We start from the raw sequence: 21,921 nt of genomic DNA on the forward strand, positions 1-21,921 counted from the left end.
AAGTGCGACAAATAAAGTTTAAATTATGAAAAAATAGTCTTAATTGCGAGTAAAAGTCTCAATTGTGAGAAATAAAAGTTTCAATTGAGGAGAAATAAAGTTAAAATTGCGAGAAAAAAGTCTCAGTGGCAAGAAATAAAGTCTCAATTGCGATAAACAGTTTAAATTACGAGAAATAAGGTCCTAAATCTGTTGATTCCTTGAAAGAAAATTGTGAAGAACAGATGAAATGATGTTGCTCAATACTCTACATATATATTTTACCCCACTCCAGTTTCATCTAGACATTTTTAAAAATGCTGTAAACGCAAATCTTAAAATTAAGTAAGAGAAAGGTAAGAAAAGTAAACCCATCAATACACATCAACCGAAGTCAGTTTGAATGTTTGGCATCTCAAGAATATTAAAAACACCGATATGATAATCATCTTCATACCTGTGTGGGATCCAGGGGGTTTGGATATATGGCGCTGCAGGGTCTCTCTCTCGGTGAGAGGCAATTCTCTCGGGAATGCTTGTGTTTATCTGACAACTGTGGAGAACCTGTGAAGGGTGAGGAGGTGTAAGCAAGGGTGTGATTTCAGTAACAAACCAACATGAATGCTCAAATATGTGCTCACCCACACACACACAGATAAAAAAGACATAGATCTTGCTCTCATTTCTTTGCTAACCAGCCAGCACATGAAATAAAGGCTCCTCCTCATCTCTCCCTCCTGCTTGGGTGAAAATTGTGCCGTTGGGGTGACAGACGTCTATTTCACAGGGAGAGATGGACTACAAGGCGTGGGGAGCAGCCTGAACCTGCTCAGAACACTAACGTCCTCCTCCAGCATAGGACAGAAGGCCACGGTTTCCTTATGATAGCCATCATCAGTCTAGAGTTCTTCAAGCAGCATTTTATGCCATCTGTAATTCTACAAAAGCGCTTCCTGTCTGCCGCTGCTTTATGGGGGTCTCTATGGGAGGCAGAAAGGGCTGCCAAGGGGAGACTATAAGATTACATAAATGTCTCCATACATATTCCGATTTTTATGACCTGTGTCTGCAAGTAAACACATGCTGGATGGAGAGAGATAAGAGGACAAGGAAGAGCAGAGAAGAGAGAGAAACAGAGGGGAGAGTTCGGCTATATATCAGGAAACCGGCTTTCTGTAAGCCACAGTAAAAAAGCATTAAATGGGCCATAAACTTCACTTCTGTAGCATTGTATTTTTAACTCCAAAATCTGTTTATTATGGACGCCTATTTTTGAATCAGAGTAAAAAATTAAAAAGGTGACTGTAAGAAAAAGCTTAAAATAAGAAAGAGTTGCAATTACAGCAAATAAAAATACATTTCTAACAGTTGAGCTTTTTTCTCAAATACCTGTGAAAAAAACATCATACGTCATAAGAAATTGAGTCAGATTTGTAACAAAGTCGCAAATGTGAGATGTCACATTGTGAAATATGAAGACTCGACAAACATAATTAGAAGAAACAATAGCTAGAAATGAAGACTTAAATAAAAGACATGAAGTTGCAATTGCCAGAAAAAAAGACAATTAAAAGAGATAGTCACAAATACAATGTCGCAATGACATGTTATGAGAAAAACGTAAGTCTCAGGGTACGTTTACACAACAACGTACTAAAAATGGAGAAAAAGAAAAAGAAAAACAAAAAAAACATTGACAAAATAATCCCCAATCACAAGAATCCACAAAAAACGCTGTATTATGCATGCCAGGCCAGTAGTTGCCAATGTCACTTAAAGAAACACCATGCGCCTGTGCAAATATACATTCTTTTACAGAGTGAATACAAACAATCAAGATGGTGAAAGCATTGAGCAATATTGTCTGTGCGGACGATGAGCGTTAATAAAATCAGTATCTTGAGCACGGTCCTGTAGTCCGCCATTGTTGTTTACATTATTGTTAAGTACTCGCGCATGGCTATAGACTGAACACGTAACGTGCATGTGTATGGTGTCACCATTTTCACAGTTTCACATTTTTGTAGTTTACACTGAGACTATAATGGTATCGTTTTCAAAAATTTGCACTTTGAAACCCCTTTTCAAATGTTTGCATTTTCAGGCCCCCAAAATGCTGTTGTAGTGTCAATGAATGACTAAAACATCATTGTCAGAAAAAAAATTGCAATGTAAAGAAATTCAAAATTGTTATATAAAGTCACCAATGTGAGATGCATCACACTGTGAAAGACTCAATTACCAGAAATCGCCTTAATTACCAGGAAAAAAAGGTTGGGAAACACTTCTTTACAGTGTCCTTGTTAAAGTTATTAATATAAATAATGCATAGTTACATGCAAATAACCCTAAACCACACCCTAATCCTAACCCTATAGTAAGTACATGTTTAATTATTATTACTCAGTACTTAAATGCACTGCAACACAGACACCTTAAAATGAAGTAAAAACACCCAAAGTCCAAATTGTGAAATAGTCGAAAATAACGTTGTGAGTTACCTTTTTTTTTCTTTCCCCCTGGTGGAAAACAACTTCCGTAACTTATAAATGTTACTAAGGCATCTTGCATACAAAAAAAAATTGTTTTACATTTACCCCATCTAACCCTGTCAAAAATTGCTTGATGCAATTATGAAAATGAAGAAAATGCTTTGTCAGTGCATTGCAAGCACACAGTGCCTTGTACATATTTAACATGTGTTCTTGTGTTACTGTGCCACATCAAAACCTCAGCAGCTTTGAGCTCTATACCCACATCAAGCTTTTATTTTAAAAGAGCAAAAGGTTTGGAATAGCTGCTCTGAGAGAGAACAGACTCTTCTCACCTCTGGCACTGGACGGAGCTGAGCTGGTCACGTTGGGAGAGGCCGAGTGATTGGAACTGAGACTTGAGGTAGACGGACTTGGCTGAAAAGAGAAGAAACTGTGAGAAACATACAAAAGAGCACACAGTTTTCTGTACTTTGTTGATGGTCTATAATATTAACAGGTTATAGAACAATCATTGGGTCTGGGATAAAAGAAAAAAGTTAAATGATCTGTCCATCCAGTTTATAATTCACACCTACAAATCCGATTCTCCCAGTGAGAAAAAAGGCAGAGCGAGACAGGAAGGATTAAGTGGGATCTGAGAGGGACAGATGAAAACAGAAAGAGGGCAATTATGGAGAAAAAAAAAGAGGGAGATTAGGAGGAAATATGAAAGGCAGTGAGAGAGAATAGAGGGTGTGTGTATGAGAGTAGTTTTCCAGCGGCGGCCCTGTGCACTCACCTGCATGTTGAAGACTTCATCCGAGCTCTCTGATTGGCCCGTGATGTTGCTCACTTCATTGGACGCCTGCGATGACAGCGAGGATGAAGAGTAGCGGTTGACTGCTGGGTAGCTGAGGGGACTGAATAACATAGAATAAAAACACAATAAGAATGACTTTATAACTAGTATAAAATTCTGATGAAAATTAGTGTAGAATTTACTAGAATATTATTAAGGCTTCTAATTATGACAGCATAGAAAGATATTAGTCATCAATAAGCCAATATTCTGACATTATAAACATCTGCCAATAATCATGATTGACTGATTGATTGATTGATTCAAAAAAATTCTAGCTGTTTGCTCAGTTTATTTAAATAAAATAAGCTGAAACTCACAAATCTTTAGTTTTTTTTATGTGATTGTCATTTTCACTCAATTTAATTACGTTAAATGAAATTAAATTTGTAAATGTTAACTTAAACCATTTGTGTTGGGACTACATGAATCATTTCTGTTGCATTGACTGAAACTGGGCAGTGGATTTCTAGTTCCCAGCATGCTCTGCATAGGGATAGATTAGGAGAGTAAATGTTTAAATGTTTAATGTTCAGTTATGCTGGACATTTAAAAGAGTTATGTTAAAATTTTTGTGGTTTACCACTATGCTGAAGAGTAGAGCCTGTTGTTAGGTTGTGACATTAAACTATCATGTTCCTACTGCAAGACTATAATAAATCAGTCCAAAATAATTATTTTTTGTTGGAAAAATATAAATCAATTTCATGGAAACATTTTTATTAATTTAATTAAGTTCACTCAAATTATTTTTCTGACACAAGAACCTAAATTGATCAAGTTTGTTCAACAAACTATTTGTTTAAATGGACTGGCAGTAGTCTTGTTGTACGAACCTAACTTTATTGTGTGGAAAAGTTTTCAATTCAATTCTTTTCAGTTCAGTGAACAAACCATTTCTTAAAGATTTTACCATTGAATTTTATGTAAAAGTAGACCGGGTAAACCCAGCCTGATCTGCCGGCGATTTGATTTCGCCTGGCAACTCAGTCTGGAAACCCATACATTCATTTCTACTGCTTCTGTTACACTTTTGCGGGAACCAATCACAGACTGGCTTATCCACCTTGCTCGCTATTGGCGGGTATAACACGATGACGATAGAGAAGCGACGGCAAGCACGGCCGCCAATCCAATTCCTTTTAACCTCTCGACGATGCTGAATGACTTCTTTAGTTTAGCAAACAAATCGCTCGAGCGGGTGTAAATACCACTCACTTTCATGTTTTTTTTTTTGCACAACCTGCAAAAATCGCTCGATGCAATTGCTGCTTCTGCAAACAGCTGATCAGTGCTACAAACTAAACCTGTCTGGAGTTTTCGTGTCACTCTGCAAAGTACGTCACCCGGATCGTTGATCCGATTGGTTGAAGGACTATCCAATTGCGTGAATAATGCTCGTTGATCATGCCTCTTGTGCAGTAGAAAATACATAGCAAACTCCCCAGACCAATGTTCAATTTTAAATTGAGCTTGGTCTGGTGATAGCCAGACAAATGTAAAAGGTTTCCTTTCAAAATTGTTTTCTTTGTCTCATTATTATAATAAATGTTTCATATAAATATTATATTTAGGAATAAGAGTAGCCAAAAAATCTAAAATTGTTTATTACTGTTTTTACATTGGCTTTTTGACAATTATATCATAATTATACAACAAAATATAATAAAAAAAAAACATTCATTATCAGTATTTCATTCATCCAGTATCACTACTGGTACTACTAACTAATAACTAATGACATGCACCTACATGTCAATAAACTCTCATTTGGGTATTAGTAGCATATTAGGAGACTGTTAGGGTTTGGGTTAGTAATTTAAGTTGACATATATTTGCAAAGTTACTTCTAGTCAGTATAATGTCTGTTGGCAGACCATCACAATAAAGTGTTAGCAGATATAAAGCAGACAGTCTAATAGTTAGTTAAAATGTAGGTGCAATGATAATTATAGTCAATAAAGGGGGCCATCAAAATAAAGTGTTACACCGAAAAGAGTTTCTCACCTGCGGCGTGACACCACACGCGCTCCTCCCTCTGGATTCATTATATTGGGCGCTGAGTTCCTTCCGGCTCGAGGGCTTCCGTTGGTGAAGTGGATTGGGCTGGCTCGCACATAGGCCGGAAATTCCTTCAGGGCGTGGGAAAGAGAGAAAGATGAGCGCACAAGGAACAGATTGGGAACCCGACTGTAGCAACTCTGATATGTACCTGTATGCCGAGGCTGGATTTCATGAGATGAAACTGATCCACCAGTTTCTTGTGCAGGGGTCGCATGTCTTGAGGTACAAACTTCTCATGCACAGTCAAACCAAACTCCAGTATGTGAGCCTGATGGAGAAACGATGAGTCTTTAAAGACAGTGGTACTCACAATGCATCTAACCACCGTAAGTTGATGCATATAAACAGAATATTTAGTGCTAAATAATGTAGGGAGAAGACTTGATTTTACCTATTATTGATTAATATTTTTCCTGCCCAATTGGGCTTGATTACATCCGCAAAAGTCGCTACATTTTGAATGAAAATTATATATATATATATATATATATATATATATATATATATATATAAAAAATGTTTTTAATCTCGTACTGACAAATCAAGATCAATAAGATGAAAGCAGCAAACAGCATCCATTTATCTTAGATTGTCTTTAAAACAGCTTGCTTCATAATTAAATGATCAGCAAAATATTTTTCCCCTTTCAGTCTTTAAAAGTTCACTTTCATGCTTGTATCTGGCTTATATCCATGGTTACTGTCTAGACATCAGCATCATGTGCTCAGCTCTGGAGAGTTTCTGGTTACTAAGCAGCACGAGCATGAAGGGAAGAAGTGAGACCTACAGAAACCGAGCTCGTTCGTAACGGCTAAATCCCAAAATCAGTGGAGAAACAGACATAAATGATGACCATATCATAAATGTGTGTGAAATCTGGTGTAGATTAGATTTGGTTTCTAGAGACGAACCTGCTCAAACATGAGCTCTCGGAGACGACCAATTTTGTCTCCATCTTCGGGGTGATTCATGATGTAGTCCTTCACGAAGAACGCCTGTGAGAAACACAAAACTGCACTGTTTAACCACAATACATTGTCTCTCGCCAGCCTCCACACATTTTTGGTGCGAGTTACAATTACCTTGACATCCTCAGCAAACAATATCATGCATAGTTTCACAGATTAGTCCAATCATAACTTGATTAACTTTCTGTTTTTCAGTTATATAAGGAATGAAGCGCTGCAGCCGTGCAAAAATACGAGCTTAATAAAAACATGCATGTCCTCAGAACTTCTAAGGAAAAGGGGGAAGGAGAGAGAGCAGACGGTGTATCTGTATCTGATCTGTTTCAAGGACGATGGGCTGGTATCTCCAAAGAGACAGTAGGAGAGCAGAAGCTTTAGGAGGGAAACTTTCAGACTTCAAAGATTCCACCATGCAGATTTTTCCATTGCCCTGAACATGACATTTGGCCTCAACGCCAGCAGAATGCTACCAGCAGACGCACAATTTAATTGACAGATGCACGCTATGCTTGCCGATCACTGAAGGTGTTCACACTGACAGTGATTTTTAGCGACAAAGTGACCAAAATATTTCAGTCATGGGATCTTTTGAGAAATGTCTGTGAGTGTTTAGGAAGGGAATGAAATTGAATCTTACCAATACAAATTTCTCTCTGAACTTAAAGGTTTAGTTCACCCAAAAATCATTAATTACTCACCCTCAAGCCATCCTAGGTGTATATGACTTTCTGATGAGCACAATCGGAGTTAAATTAATAAATATCCTGATGCATCCAAGCTTTATAATGGCAGTGAACGAGACCAACAAGTATGAAGCTGAAGAAAATGCATCCATCCATCATAAATATACTCCACATGGCTCCAGGCGGTTAATAAAGGCCTTCTGAAGTGTGTTTGTGTAAGAAAAATATCCATATTTAACAAGTTATAAAGTAAAATATCTAGCTTCCACTAGGGCTGTGCTGATAAACTATATCATATTGAATCGCGATAAAATATATGTTGATAACGACGATTAGCTCTAGGCATTTTTATTTGATATGGATTAATATACACTACCATTCAAAAGTTTGGAAACATTACTATTTTTAACGTTTTTGAAAGAAGTCTCTTATGCTCATCAAGGCTGCATTTATTTGATCAAAAATACAGGAAAAAAGTAATATTGTGAAATATTATTACAATTTAAAATAATGATTTTCTATTTTAAAAGGTGCCGTAGAACTGTGTTTTCAAAAGATGTAATATAAGTCCAAGGTGTCCCCTGCATGTGTCTGTGAAGTATCAGCTCAAAATACCCCATAGATTTATTTTTTATTCTTTTTTTAACTGCCTATTTTGGGGCATCATTAAATATGCACCGATATATAGGTTGCGGCCCCTTTAATTCTCCTGCTCCCCGCCCACGGAGCTCACGCTTGCCTTAAATAGCATAAAGTTCACACAGCTAATATAACCCTTAAAATGGATCTTTACAAAGTGTTCGTCATGCAGCATGTCTAATCGCGAGAGTATGGTATTTATTTGGATGTTTACATTTGATTCTGAATTAGTTTGATAGTGCTCTGTGGCTAAAGCTAATATTACACACTGTTGGAGAGATTTATAAAGAATGAAGTTGTGTTTATGAATTATACAGACTGCAAGTGTAATAGCTGAAAGTGAAAGTGTAATAAATGAAAATAGCGACGGCACTTGTCTCCGTGAATACAGTAAGAAACGATGGTAACTTTAACCACATTTAACAATACATTAACAACATGCTAACGAAACATTTAGAAAGACAATTTACAAATATCACTAAAAATACCATGATATCATGGATCATGTCAGTTATTACCGCTCCATCTGCCATTTTTCGCTATTGTCCTTGCTTGCTTACCTAGTCTGATGATTCAGCTGTGCACAGATCCAGACGTTAATACTGGCTGCCCTTGTCTAATGCCTTGATCATGAGCTGGAATATGCAAATATTGGGGGCGTATATATTAATGATCCCGACTTTTACGTAACAGTCGGTGTTATGTTGAGATTCGCCTGTTTTTCGGACGTCTTTTAAACATATGAGATTTACATAAGGCGGAGAAAACAATGGAGTTTGAGACTCACTATGTGTCATTTCCATGTACTGAACTCTTGTTATTCAACTATGTCAAGGTAAATTACATTTTTAATTCCAGGGCACCTTTAATATACGTTAAAATATAATTTTTTTTTCTGTAATGCAAAGCTGAAATTTCATCAGCCATTACTCCGGACTTTTGCGTCACATAATCCTTCAGAAATCATTCTAATATGCTGATTTGATACTCAGTTATTATTAAGTTGGAAACAGTTGTGTTTTTTGGAAACTGTGATACTTTTTTCAGGATTCATTGATGACTAAATAGTTAAAAAAGAACAGCAATTATTCAAAATAGAAATATTTTCTAACAATATAAATCTTTACTATCACTTTTTAATCAATCAATGAAAAGCGCAGATTTATGCCAAGCGATTGCTATGAACTCAAGTTGATGAATTATTACAATGTCTACTTTATGGCCTTTATATAAAATGTTTTAGACAGTTGTAAAAATCTGAAGGATCAGCCTGCAATTGTGTAGACATTTCAAAATAAGAGTCTGTGTATTTCAGGCTTGTTTATAAATAAAAGTCACATGCTAAGTTAGTAAGTTGTCTTAATTTAAGGCCAAATGTGTAATCTGTTTTTGTTAATAAACTATACTTTAAAATGTAATTAATGAACCCTCAACTTTTTGTGGCTTCAGTCATAGCTGAGATACTCTTTTAAAGCTGGCAGCATTAACAGTTTACATATCGAAAAATATATCGTTATCGATCAATATGGGAAAAAATTATCGAGATTACATTTTTGCCATATCGCCCAACCCTAGCTTCCACCAGACTGCCCTTTTAACTTACGAAAAAGACGTAACTTACGACGCATCACGGCGTAGGGAGTAGTGTAAGCGTTATAAACTGTGTGAGGAGTTGCACTTTATGAACTTTTTGAAGCGTCAAAGTTTCAATTGTCTATGGAGGCACAGAAAGTTCTCAGATTTCATCAAAAAGATCTTCATTTGCATTCTAAACATGAAAGAAAGACTTACAAGTATGGAACGACATGAGGGTGAGTAATTAATGACAGAATTTTCATTTTTGGGTGAACTAACCCTTTAACATCAAGCGCTATGAGAAGATATAATTGTGTCTACCTGCTATGCCTGCAGACAAACACCATTTGAATGTGATGAACAGGTGTACTTGTGAATTGTTTGTGCGAGAATTTAAGGAATGGAATAAACATACCCTTGCCTTACTAAAACAAGTCTCTCTCTGAGCTTCTGAAGATGACGCAGATGTCAAGAAAGTTTGAAAACTGCCAATTAAGAGCCAGATCTTGTAAATGAGAGGAATTTCAGAGTGGAATTTCCTTGAGGGCTGACCTTAAAGTGCAGAAACGCAAGCAAATATTAATGCCAACAGCTGGAACGCTCAATAAACAACTAATTGGAAATGCTGTCATGTTTGCAATCCAGATGCATTAACTGCTGCTCATCCCAGACCCTTCGCCTCAGGACGCTCGGCGGAGGGCGTTATCTGAACAGCCTACATGAAAAGAATTTAACACTAATGTACTTTCTGGAACATGTACAAACACAAACCTCACCTGTATACAGTCGACTCTCCTCTTTATAGCTGCTCTCCATGTCTATCAAGGTAAATACTGCAGTGACACTAAAACGAGGTTGCTATGCAACAAGCGTTCATACAATCTGAAAAGATCTGTTGTATTCGCACAGCATATAACTTCTTTGAGATACTATATATTTTTACATGATTTCACAAGGGGAATGATTCTTCTTACAAAGCTGCCGTTTCTGTAGTTATGACCAAGATATTCCCTTTCGTACAAGCTAAACGTGCGTTAGAAATCCGAAGGTATTCCAGAATTCCCTTCGGTCATCTGAAGGCTCTGTGTTCTCTGACAGAGGACCATGAAAGAGTATGTATTCATTTTTAAAATGTGAGGTGATCTTGCATCAGTGGGGACTTGGAATACAGATAATATACAGTGAATTAGTGCTATATAACTGAAAAGACAAGAAAACAAACCTCTTGATAGCGAGCGAGACCTCCGTTGACAGCGGCGTCGATGACTCCGTTGAGACACATGGTCAAGGGATTGATGTTCTGCATCTGCCGGGTTTGACACTGTGTAATCAACGTCCGCAACTGCAAGTTCTTGTTCTCGATAACCTCAATAGCATTCTCCAGTGGACTCACCTCCACCTGGGGCCAAAAAAACAAACAAACAAACAAACAAAAAAAACAACGAAAGGGAAGTTCAAGTTAAGAAATGTTTCATGCAATGTTTGGTGAACTTCAGAAGGGCACCACATTAATTTCGTAAGGCTCCTAGCTTTGTTTTTGTGATTTTTATTGATTTCCTTTTTTTTTTTTAATCCAATAAACAATATGCAGAACCATTTTTTTTTTTTTTTTTGACATACACTACCATTCAAAAGTCCATCAACACCCTCCAAAGCTTGTGCAGTCCTATACCTCTTCATGGTACTTAATACTGTACAAGATTGCACACATTGTTAGAGTTTGTCTCTGACCTTAATGAGTTGAGCGTGAGAATCATACAAAAGGAAGAGTTAAAAGGGAGATCTCCTTACCAGTTCCCTCCTCTCCACTTCAAACCAGCGGGAGATGCCTGGGAGACTCTGAACAAGTGTTAATGTCGTTCTTTCTACCCACAGGCTCTGAAATTCAAAAGCAAATGCTCATTGACACAGTTCAAACTGTCAGAGAAAGTCCAAGAGATCCCATATGGCAAAGCAGCTACAGCATATTCCAATGAATGAGTGACTTTCTTCCTCCTTCAGTATGTATAATACATATTTAATCTACACTTTAAACAGCTCATTCTCAGCAACATAGTCTGCTTAGCATGCCACACTGCTCCACATATTAAATTTCACATTCATAAATTCATTTCCCATCCAGCACAGCCTGAGAATTAACCTGAGCTGGCGCATGTATAACGGAGGAAGCTCTGTAAGAACTTCAGATGCTTGATTGTGATATTCAAAACCACCTCAGTCCAATATAATCGTATCATCTGGATTGCGTCTCAGCCGAAGTTTACCTCTAAATGAGATTTTCAGACATTATTACTGGGCGGTAAGTGGACCGGGGTGGTGAGTACCCCCGGTGTCTCTGAAAATATAATATCTGGCAGGCTAAACAGTTTATTTCAAACACGGTAACCACCGGAGGTCGGGGGAAATCTAACCCCCGCGGTGGATCGAATCCATGCTGAGGCTGTGATTGTCTAGGCTGGATATATTGAGTGAGAGGGGAAGGGAAATGATATTTGGAAGGAGCGGGTCTCTCAGCCCCTAAAACTTTAATTAGCCTCTCTGGACCGAGGCTGTGAATAATGCAGCATGTGAGAGAACACCTGAGCTCTACACACACACACACACACACACACAATGGCTGCCAGACGCTAGAAGTGAAGGAATGAATACACAAGAGAGAAGAGGAAGAGTGAAACGCAAGAGATGAGGGGGGAAAAAAATGCCATAAAAGACGGAATAGTTCATCCCAGAATGAAAACTCACTCCAGTGACTTTTTTCTACAATCCATGCATTTTGAATGTAATGGTCGTTTTTGCTCATGCATTCAAGCTTGTGGTAAACAGGTGGTAAACTCTCTGATTCAACGATCCTCTTGCTGCAGTTAACAGTACATTAGAGGTCTGTTTTTCACACAAAGCACTTATAGAACTCAAGAACAATTTAAATATAGTAATTTTAATAACTTTCATGGTACTTTTATGGTCATTTCGTATCTAATATTGAAGCATGAAAGCTCCAGCGTTGTAAGCTATTCGTTTGGGATGTACACTCATAATGTTGGGGTTTCCAGAGACCCCAGACAAAGTGTGATTTTGTAAAAGAATTATGTAAAAAAAAAAAAAAATTTTCCACTAAAATTTATATAAGTTTTAAAATATTTTTTAAAATAGGTTTTTATAAAAAATAAAAATAAAAGTTATGTAAAATTTACTTTAAAAAAAGATCCACATTTCTCATTTTCATTCATGGAGATAACATGGACAGTGTGCCATGGTTTAATGGAAGTTTGCTTCCATCAACTGGAGAACAAAAACTTTTACAATTAAAATAATGTGAAATTTCAACTACAGCCAGAAGATGGCTTCAATGCATTACTCAATGGCTAATTTGCCATTTCCTCATGGATATACATCTTTTCAGAAGTTTTTTTATTATTTACATTTATGTTTAGACATTATAAAATAATTGTGAGTTTACACCAGGAATATGTTGTGGTATCACCTTCGTTTTCTGTGTTTTGTACGGAAGAGGATTAGGGCCAAGGAATAATAAAAAAATAAAACCATCTCGAGATTAAAGTTGTTCAATTTTGAGAAAAAAGTAGAGATAAAATGTTGAGAATAAAGTCATTAAATTATGAGAATAAAGTCATTAAATTACGAGAAAAAAGTCGTTAAATTATGAGAACAATTTCATAATTTAACACAATTTAATGACTTTTTATTCACAACATTTTCTCGACTTTTTTCAAATTTAACGACATTTCTCATAATTTAACGAATTTGTTCTCGTAATTTAACAACTTTTTTTCTCGTAATTTAATGACTTAATTCTCAACATTTTATCTCAACTTTTTTTCTCGAAATTTAACGACTTTTTTTCTCATAATTTAATGACTTTATTCTCAACATTTTATCTTAACTTTTTTTAAGATAAAATTTAACAACTTTAATCTCGGGATGGTTTTATTTTTTTTTATTATTGCTTGGCTCGAATCCTCTTCCATAGTTTTCAGCATTGTAACTGATTTTTTTTTTTTTTTGACAAATTATATAACAAAAAGCATTTATTTTATAGTCTCCCATTGATGTGTATGGGTGATTTCAGTGTGTTTGAGCACGACCGTTCCACATTGCTATAGGGTTACACTTCACTTCTATGTATTTGTGTCCTGTGTTGTGGCTGATTTAGCTTTTTATTTGACAAATATAAAAAAAAGGATAACATTTTTTAATTTAAGTATCAACCACAACTTAAAGTCTCATGCCATTTAGATGAAGGGAACTTTTTTTTTTCATTTTTTATTTCAGACCCTGAATAGATTACAAGGGTTCATTGAAACTGCATGGAAAAAAGCAACCAGCACAATCTCCTTTTGTGTTCCACAGCAGAAAGAGAGTCATACAGATTTATAATGATATAAAGGTCAATAAATAATGACAGAACTAAATGATGACAGAATTTCTTGGCAGAACCATTCATTTTAAGACACTGCAGCCACTAACTCACCTTAAACTCATTCTCTTTATCTTTGGTGCCCTTGTGAAACGGCCGGTCGTAACGAAACCTCCAGATGTGGTTGACCTTATAGAAGCTCTTGATGTTGTCAGGGACACCGTCACGTTGCAGGACGTCCTGGCTGTCTGGGATTGGTGTGACAGCATAAATCTGCAGATCTGCATGCAAGTTCATCAAGGAACGTGCAACATGTCATTTGAACACAAACGCATTATATTATATTATAATGTGTAACTTAAATGAAAATGTTCAATAACAGATTTTGCTGTGGTATCTCTTATTTCACACCCAGTCCAAATGCAGACAGCACAGTAAGAAATCATCCTCCACAAATGTTTAAACACCCAAAATCTTGCGCCTTACAGACATGAGGTCTCATCAGCACATAAATATGAATCAAACAGGGCAGACGTCTAGGAAGGCCAATGATTAATCGCCGGCTTGGATAACAAAACGCTGTGCTCATGTAGTTTGACCGGCCCTGTCTGCTCTAATTGTGCTGAAGAGGACGTCACATATTCACTGAGCGCCTGGCCTACAGGTACATGTCTCATCAGTTGAACAAACGCTCTCCTGTGACCCGCTGTCTCCATGCCTGATATGCGCTCCGAGAGGGAGGGGATCGATTTTCATCCATGTGGACGTCTATTTAATGCGGGCATCTCTGGCCTTGTGCTTGTTCTGAAAAACCTTTTTGTAGTAAGGCCACCCACTGTAACTATCTTGCAGAGAAAAGTGGTTTCTGGGTTACTATGCTGCATTTTTAATTTTATAAATTATAAAATGGTTATGGGAGTGTGCTCAGAGTGTGAATTATTACTAACATCCTCATCATGAAATCTATTTTACATTAGAGTGTCACATTTACATCCAAATGCTGATTTAATTCACACCAAATGGAATTCAAATCCCAAAATTTGACCATAAGCTGCTTAAATCATCAAGATTCTGCCAGATTTACTGAATGGAAACAGTCTGTATTGAGCGCTAAAGTTGAATACTTTGTGTTAGGGGATTGTTCAAATTCATAACTCTAAGCATGTGCAATAGTAATGGTGACAAATGCATACATACTGCTAATAGTAAAATTAGTAATCAGTTATTAAGGGCAAATTAATGTGACTAATGAGGAATTAGAACAATAACTACACAATGCAAGAGAACAACTCTTCCAAAAAAAAAAAAAAAAAAAAAGTGAACCTGCAAGCATAAGAGTCTTTGGCATGCAAGTGTGTGAGTGACCAGGAAAGACAAGAGATGTCTGGAGGATACATTGGGCTTCAGCCTGGTAGATGGTCTGGTCAGGCTGGTTGGCGTGTTGCATTGCGATGGCATGAGGGAACTCATTGAGCATGCGCTGCTGGAACGCCTCCAGACGCTCGTAGTCATGACCACGGCACACAAACTCCTTATTCTGTCCAACACACACACACCCATATTACACACACATACACACATTCTGGTTAATACTGACACCAAGTGGACTTCAGAGATACTGTCAGCGACGTCTAATATACTGCAGGATGTCAGGATGGCACATACCCGTAGAAAGAAGGGGAACTTTTTGCCGTAGAAGCCCACTCTGAAGAACTCTGGCTCCAGCCGCTGTTGGTCCATTATTTTATCGTAAAATGAAGCTTCCATCATCTGTGATTTGCAGTTATATTATTAGCAAAAATTACTATTATATATCTGGGGGGGGGGGGGGTAAAAGAGTTAAAAGAGACATATTCTACACATTTGTAGCATTAAATTAACTAAAAAATTGAAAGTTTCTTGCACCAAAAATGTAATAATTTAATTGTAGATGACCATTTATGCATTCTCTCTGAAACTTTGACTTAAACACAGTTTTTGTACCTTTAAGAGTTATGTAAATGACCTCTGTTATGATTAGCTATGTGATGGTTGCATGTGAAACCATCAATAACGCCAAATGATGTGTAAATGTGGGTGGTCTTATGTTGATGAGACTGCTCTCCCTGATATGACCCCTTTAAGAACTGGCAAAATGCAAAGAACTGTCATATCACACAAAAAGTTGTAACTCACCCTCATTTTGCTGAGGTTTCTATAATCGTAGTAGGATTCGTACTGGTCCGCTAACTCTCTGCACAGGATGATGCCATTCTCCCAACACTGAGGGGGTAGAGAGGTGTAGTTTATTTCACATGCAGTTTGATAATTCACCAGTAGGAGCCACTAGAGTATCATCAACCCTTTGAAGACCAAGGACATAGTTAAATATTCAAGATTTGGAGGAATCAAATGTAAAAGATTTGCTGGCTCTTTTTACTTCAATGTCTGGCCCACATCAATTAAATTAAATTATGTTCAAAAGTGTATAAATAAATACAGTATGTATAAAAAAAAAATTAAGAACAAAATGTCTTCTTTAAGCAAAAATTAGTATTTAGTGTGACCAGCTGGACTTCTTTCAGTTTCTAAAAGAAGAAACTTCTCATTATATTTTGAAAGTTTTCTTGTTTGATTTTGATGTTGAAAATCCACTAAATATTTTGTCATTTGCATAGTACTTTTGCATTAACGTGTGCTTTTAACTACAATATATTATATTGTCTAAAATGTACTTAAGCTGGACAACGACACCATTTTCTTTAAGAGTTACTTTGCAGCCAAAAATTATTTACCAATAATTATCACTGTAAAGCTGCTTTGACACAATCTGCATTGTAAAAAGCACTATTTAAAGGTGCCCTAGATTCAAAAATTTACCTTGGCATAGTTAAATAACAAGAGTGAGTCTCAAACTCCATTTTTTCCACCTTCTTATATAAATCTCATTTGTTTAAAAGACCTCCGAAGAATAGCCGAATCTCAACATAACACCAACTGTTACGTAACAGTTGGGGTGTACGCCCCAATATTGGCATATGCCAGCCCATGTTCCCAACATTATGAAAGGCATTAGACAAGGGCAGAACGTCTGGATCTGTGCAGAGCTGATTCACAGAGACAAGAGAGCAGTCGCTATTTTCATTTTTAAACACTTGCAGTCTGTATAATTCATAAACAACTTCATTCTTTATAAATCTCTCCAACAGTGTAGCATTAGCCGTTTGCCACCGAGCATAGCCTCAAACTCATTCAGAATCAAATGTAAACATCAAAATAAACACTGTACTTACACGATTAGACATGCTGCATGACAAACACTTTGTAAAGATCCATTTTGAGGGTTATATTAGCTGTTTGAACTTTTTTTATGTTGTTTAAGGCAAGCGCGAGCTCTTGGGACGTGGAGCACCAGATTTAAAGGGCCACACACCCTGAATTGGCTCATTTCTAATTATGCCCCAAAATAGGCAGTTAAAAAAATGAATTAGAAAAAATCTATGGGGTATTTTGAGCTGAAACTTCACAGACACATTCAGGGGACACCTTAGACTTATATTACATCTTTTTAAAAAAAAGTTCTAGGGCAACTTTAAATAAAGGTGACTTGACTAAAAAACTGTACATGTCATTTGTCAAATATCCATGAATTGTTCTGAGGCGTATAGTTTATTAAGTGGAATCATTTCAGTCCCATTGCTTCCTAAATCTACTAGCACAACAGATGGCTCCAGCCACGAGGAAAGCGGACAACAAACGCACTGATTTTTATCCTCATCAAGTAATTAAGTGATTGAGGTGACTGATTATGTAAATACCATTTAGTTATGAAGGATAACTACTCAGAACACATTCACCTATTGATAATTTGATAGCGGTGAAGGAATGGATTTTAAGTTATTAATCAACATTTATCTTTCTGTTAAATTATTTGAATGACTTTTCCAACGTATGTTAAAGCATTTCTTTTCCTTTTTCAAACACTAGAAAATAATTTTGAATATTGTTTGTACCTCGCACTGAGAGAAAAGAACATGTTATCAGTATGTTTTGGGAAAGTTTCCTGCTCAAAGCAGAGCAGAGATCAACTTCAGCCTTGAAGAAGCTGTGAAATATGTATCTGTGTATGTGCGCTATTTTTTCTATGCAGGTCCCTTGTTACTGGTGGACAACTGGCACTCTGCTTGAGACCAGCAGACGCCATGTCATGACCCCAAAAGGACATCCAGTACCTAAATCCATGCTTCTGTGGAAGATTACCAAATCTGTCTATTTTTCTTAGCCAATCAGAATCATTCAACCTGAAGTAATGACATAGTTATATGACTCTGTTAGAGTATAATTGTTGTGGAAATGTGAATGTACGCAGAGCGGCCTACAAACTCCTTGTGAGACTTGAAGCTGGCTTCTTCTGATGAAACTGCAAACTATTCTTCAATTTATAATTTTTTTTTAACTTTGACTCCGGGTCTTTATTTATCACATATGGTCTCAAGGGTCCTAAACTGTTTATCCCCAACAGCAGGCTTAGAGGAGCTATGTGAGGAGAAACCAAAGGGGCCTGGAAACGTGACACAAAAACAAGGGGAGACGGTAGAAAATTCGGACCTTTCCACGGTCGAAGTTCTGGATGATGGTGAGATGCAGATACTCCTTCCTCTGCCACTCGCTCTGCATCGGGTAACTCAGAAACTCCCGCAGGGGCCTCTCAGACCATTCCAGCAGCTCGTCGTAGAGCAGAAGCGTATACGAGGCCTCTGCACACACATATACACGTCATGAAAATACATCCGATAACTGTGGCTTCAAACTACTTCTGGTTCATGTCATGCTCGGGTACCTGTGTAGTTCTGTGCTTTCAGATGCAGGTCATACAGCTTGTGAATGTAGCGGATGTACATTTCCTCTTTATTCAGCTCCGTTTTGTAGAAGTTCTGAAGGGACAAATAGTGGATATTGAAGTGCTTTAAAGTGCTTTTCAGCACTGATTCTCAGTGTCGTTCTGGTTGCTATGAACGGATTCATATGGCTAAACCAAGGAGACTTGGAGGAGAAGAGCAGAATGCAGGAAATCACTCCAACACTAGGTCGTCCATAATAGCCCTTAGCAGTGAAAAGACTTTAGTGTTTCCGGCGTGAATTAAAGTGCTAAATCACTTCCCTTGTTAACACTCCAGGCTTGAACTAGCACCAAACTGACACCATTCACAAAACATCTCATCTAAGAGACAAACACAAAACAGACCACCAGCTCGTCTAAACCTGCAGGCACAGGGTGAATAATACTGACATAAAGGGACAAGGAATGGCACAAAAAGTTATTTAAAAAAAAAAAACCACAACATACCAGCAGACTGACTGTACAGCCAATCTTTTTTCCATCAACTTCTCCCAACTTCATACAGTCTCTGTAAAACGAAAGGAGTGTAATTGTTTATCCATATGGCGAAAGTAGTGACTAGGGTAAAAACATATCATGACACTGAAGAATTGAATCATTTTATACATGGGAACAACTTTAGGTTAGGTCGAAATTAACTCCAAAGTTTAACGCATATTTTCATTTTCTTCCCCCACAAATACAGAATTAGCAAGTCAATATATTTCAAGCACTGCTAAGTGTTTCCACAAATCAATGCACAGCTTTTTTTGAAAGCAAAATAACTATTTACACTACCACTCAAAAGTTTCGGGTCAGTAAGATTTTTTTTTTTTTTAAAGGAAATAAATACTGTTATTCAGCAAGGATGCATTAACGGTGCAATAAGGAATTTCTGAGAAACGCAGTTAAAAGTGGATCGTACTGAGCACCAAAACACACTTGAAGCCAATAAGCAAATTTATGTCTTTATGGTCACTTACAAAAAAATGGTTACACTTTATTTTGATGGTCCACTTTTGACATTCTACTAACTATAAGTAACCTTGCAACTACAGTGGCATGAAAAATTATGCGAACCCCTTGCAGGATCTGTGAAAATGAGTCACATAAAATAAGAGGGATGTCCTGAGTAAGATATTTTACATAAAAGTTGTTTGCATTTAGTTCACAAGACAAAACAATAGCTGAATTTATTAAAATAGCCCCATTCATAAGTATGCAAACCATTGATTCTCAACGCTGTGTGTGGTTACCTGATGATCCATGACTGTTTTTTTTTTGTTGTGATGTTTGTTCATGAGTCTCTTGTTTGTCCTGAGCAGTTAAACTGAGCTCTGTTCTTCAGAAAATTCATCCAGGTCCTGCAGATTCATGAGTTTAAGCATTTTTGCATATTTGAACCCTTTCCAGCAGTGATTGTATGATTTTGAGATCTGTGTTTTCATACTGAGGACAATTGAGGGACTCAAACACAACTATTAAAAAAGGTTCAAACATTCACTGATGCTCCAGAAGAAAACACGATGCATTAAGAATCAGGGGGTGAAAACTTTTGAACAGGATGAAGATGTCACATTTGTTCTTATTTTGTTTAAATATCATTGTTTTTCATTTAGTACTGCCCTTCGGAACCAACAGAAGATACTTGCATGTTTCCCGGCAGAAAAATTAAGTACAATTTACCTTGATATTTGAATTCAAATGTTTTCACCCCCTCGGCTCTTAATGCATCGTGTTTCCTTCTGGAGCATCAGTGAATGTTTGAACCTTTTTTAATAGTTGAGTTTGAGTCCCTCAGTTGTCCTCAGTGTGAAAAAATGAATCTCAAAATCATACAGCCACTGCTGGAAAGGCTTCAAATATGCAAAAATGCTTGAAAACTGATGAATCTGCAGGACCTGGAGGATTTTTCTCAAGAACAGAGCTCAGTTTAACTGCTCAGGACAAACAAGAGACTCATGAAGAACCATCACAAAACATAAAAACAGTCGTAGATCATCAGGTAACCACACACCGTATTGAGAATCAATGGCTCACATACTTATGAATGGGGTTATTTTAATAAATTCAGCTATTGTTTTGTCTTGTGAACTAAATGCAAACATCTTTTATGTAAAATATCTTACTCAGGACAGTACTAAACAAAAAATAACATGCATTTTTTATTATCTCTCTTATTTTATTAAAATTCTCTCATTTTCACAAATTCTGCAAGGGGTTCACACACTTTTTCATGTCACTGTACATGTCAACTAACTCTCATTAGAGTATTAGTTGAGTGTAGGAGACTGTTAGGTTAGGATAAGGTGTAAATAGAATAAGTTGACATGTAGATGCAAAATGACTTAAGTCAGTAGAGTGTCTACAGTGGACCATTGAAATAAAGTGTAACCCAAAAAATCTTATTAACCCCAAACTTTTGAAGAAAGCACTTTTGTACTTCTTTAAATCTCAGGTTTTTCTCTGGCTACATTCTCAAACTGCTGTGTTTATGTGTGCAGCTGCTCCGTGTCACCTGTAGTCCAGCAGACGCTCCATCAGCCGTGTGACCGTGGCTATGAGGGATATCCCGCTCTCCCTCCACGTCTCCCTTTCGATCTTCTTCAACAGACTGACAGAGAAAACAAACACAACAGACAACGAGTCATACTGCTGCCCACCACATGACCCATTCATGCCCTGCACACTCACACAGGCACACAGCTGTCCAGCAGAACAGTGATTAGTGCTAATCTTACCTAGGATATGGACCGAACAGAGGAATTCTAGTCCAGAGCAGCATAAACAGAACAAATTCATATTAATAGATTAATGTCAATAACATCCACTCAAACTCAGTTAGTATAGTTAGTACGGTTAGTAGAAAGAAGAAAAATGAAGAGAGATGCACAAATTAATCAATATAAACTAACATTTAAGCCTTAAATCTCACTGCAGAACATACTTTTAAATTTAACCTCAAAAAAGACATTTATTTATAACAAAAATATATATTACATAGCATATAAAAGACAAAACAGCCCATATGTATTCATTATATATTATACTTTTTAATTTATTATATATTTATTCACTCGTAATATTTAAAATATAATTAATATATCATTAAAATGTATATTATATTATATTATATTATATTATATGTAGCTTGTAAACTGTAAACAGCCTACAGTTCAAATCTTTTAAATACTATTAATAAATGTATTTTTTGAACATGGGTGTCTTTAAATATACCGTAAAAGCAATAAGCAATAAGCCACCTGAGGCCTACTGATGTATTATTTATATACATACATGATGATATGCATAAAAGTGACCCTTCATGAACAAAAACACATAAGATATATTTCATATATTTATTCAAGGATGGAAGACTGCAGAATTGCAACTTTAAATACCAATAAAAACACAACAAACTTATATATCCATTTTACTTCCACTACC

General features: G+C 36.7%; 1 protein-coding gene across 2 annotated transcripts in view; it reads right to left on the reverse strand.

The window, feature by feature from the left end:
- dock4b (dedicator of cytokinesis 4b) overlaps nt 1-21,921 on the reverse strand; it is a 120,871-nt gene that overhangs the window by 10,728 nt on the left and 88,222 nt on the right. For both annotated transcript variants that reach the window (XM_067391638.1, XM_067391637.1), the window contains exons 33-48: nt 20,993-21,088; nt 18,943-19,003; nt 18,436-18,529; nt 18,204-18,352; nt 15,792-15,878; nt 15,282-15,386; nt 15,012-15,153; nt 13,731-13,897; nt 11,033-11,119; nt 10,464-10,640; nt 6,288-6,371; nt 5,525-5,644; nt 5,320-5,444; nt 3,253-3,373; nt 2,807-2,888; nt 437-543 (exon numbers count right to left, since the gene is read on the reverse strand). In XM_067391638.1, coding sequence (XP_067247739.1) covers nt 437-543; nt 2,807-2,888; nt 3,253-3,373; nt 5,320-5,444; nt 5,525-5,644; nt 6,288-6,371; nt 10,464-10,640; nt 11,033-11,119; nt 13,731-13,897; nt 15,012-15,153; nt 15,282-15,386; nt 15,792-15,878; nt 18,204-18,352; nt 18,436-18,529; nt 18,943-19,003; nt 20,993-21,088 — 1,804 coding nt within the window. The remainder of the gene's footprint in view (nt 1-436; nt 544-2,806; nt 2,889-3,252; nt 3,374-5,319; nt 5,445-5,524; nt 5,645-6,287; nt 6,372-10,463; nt 10,641-11,032; nt 11,120-13,730; nt 13,898-15,011; nt 15,154-15,281; nt 15,387-15,791; nt 15,879-18,203; nt 18,353-18,435; nt 18,530-18,942; nt 19,004-20,992; nt 21,089-21,921) is intronic.

The sequence above is a fragment of the Chanodichthys erythropterus genome, chromosome 8 (assembly GCF_024489055.1).
Source record: "Chanodichthys erythropterus isolate Z2021 chromosome 8, ASM2448905v1, whole genome shotgun sequence".
In the NCBI taxonomy this organism is placed as follows: domain Eukaryota; kingdom Metazoa; phylum Chordata; class Actinopteri; order Cypriniformes; family Xenocyprididae; genus Chanodichthys; species Chanodichthys erythropterus.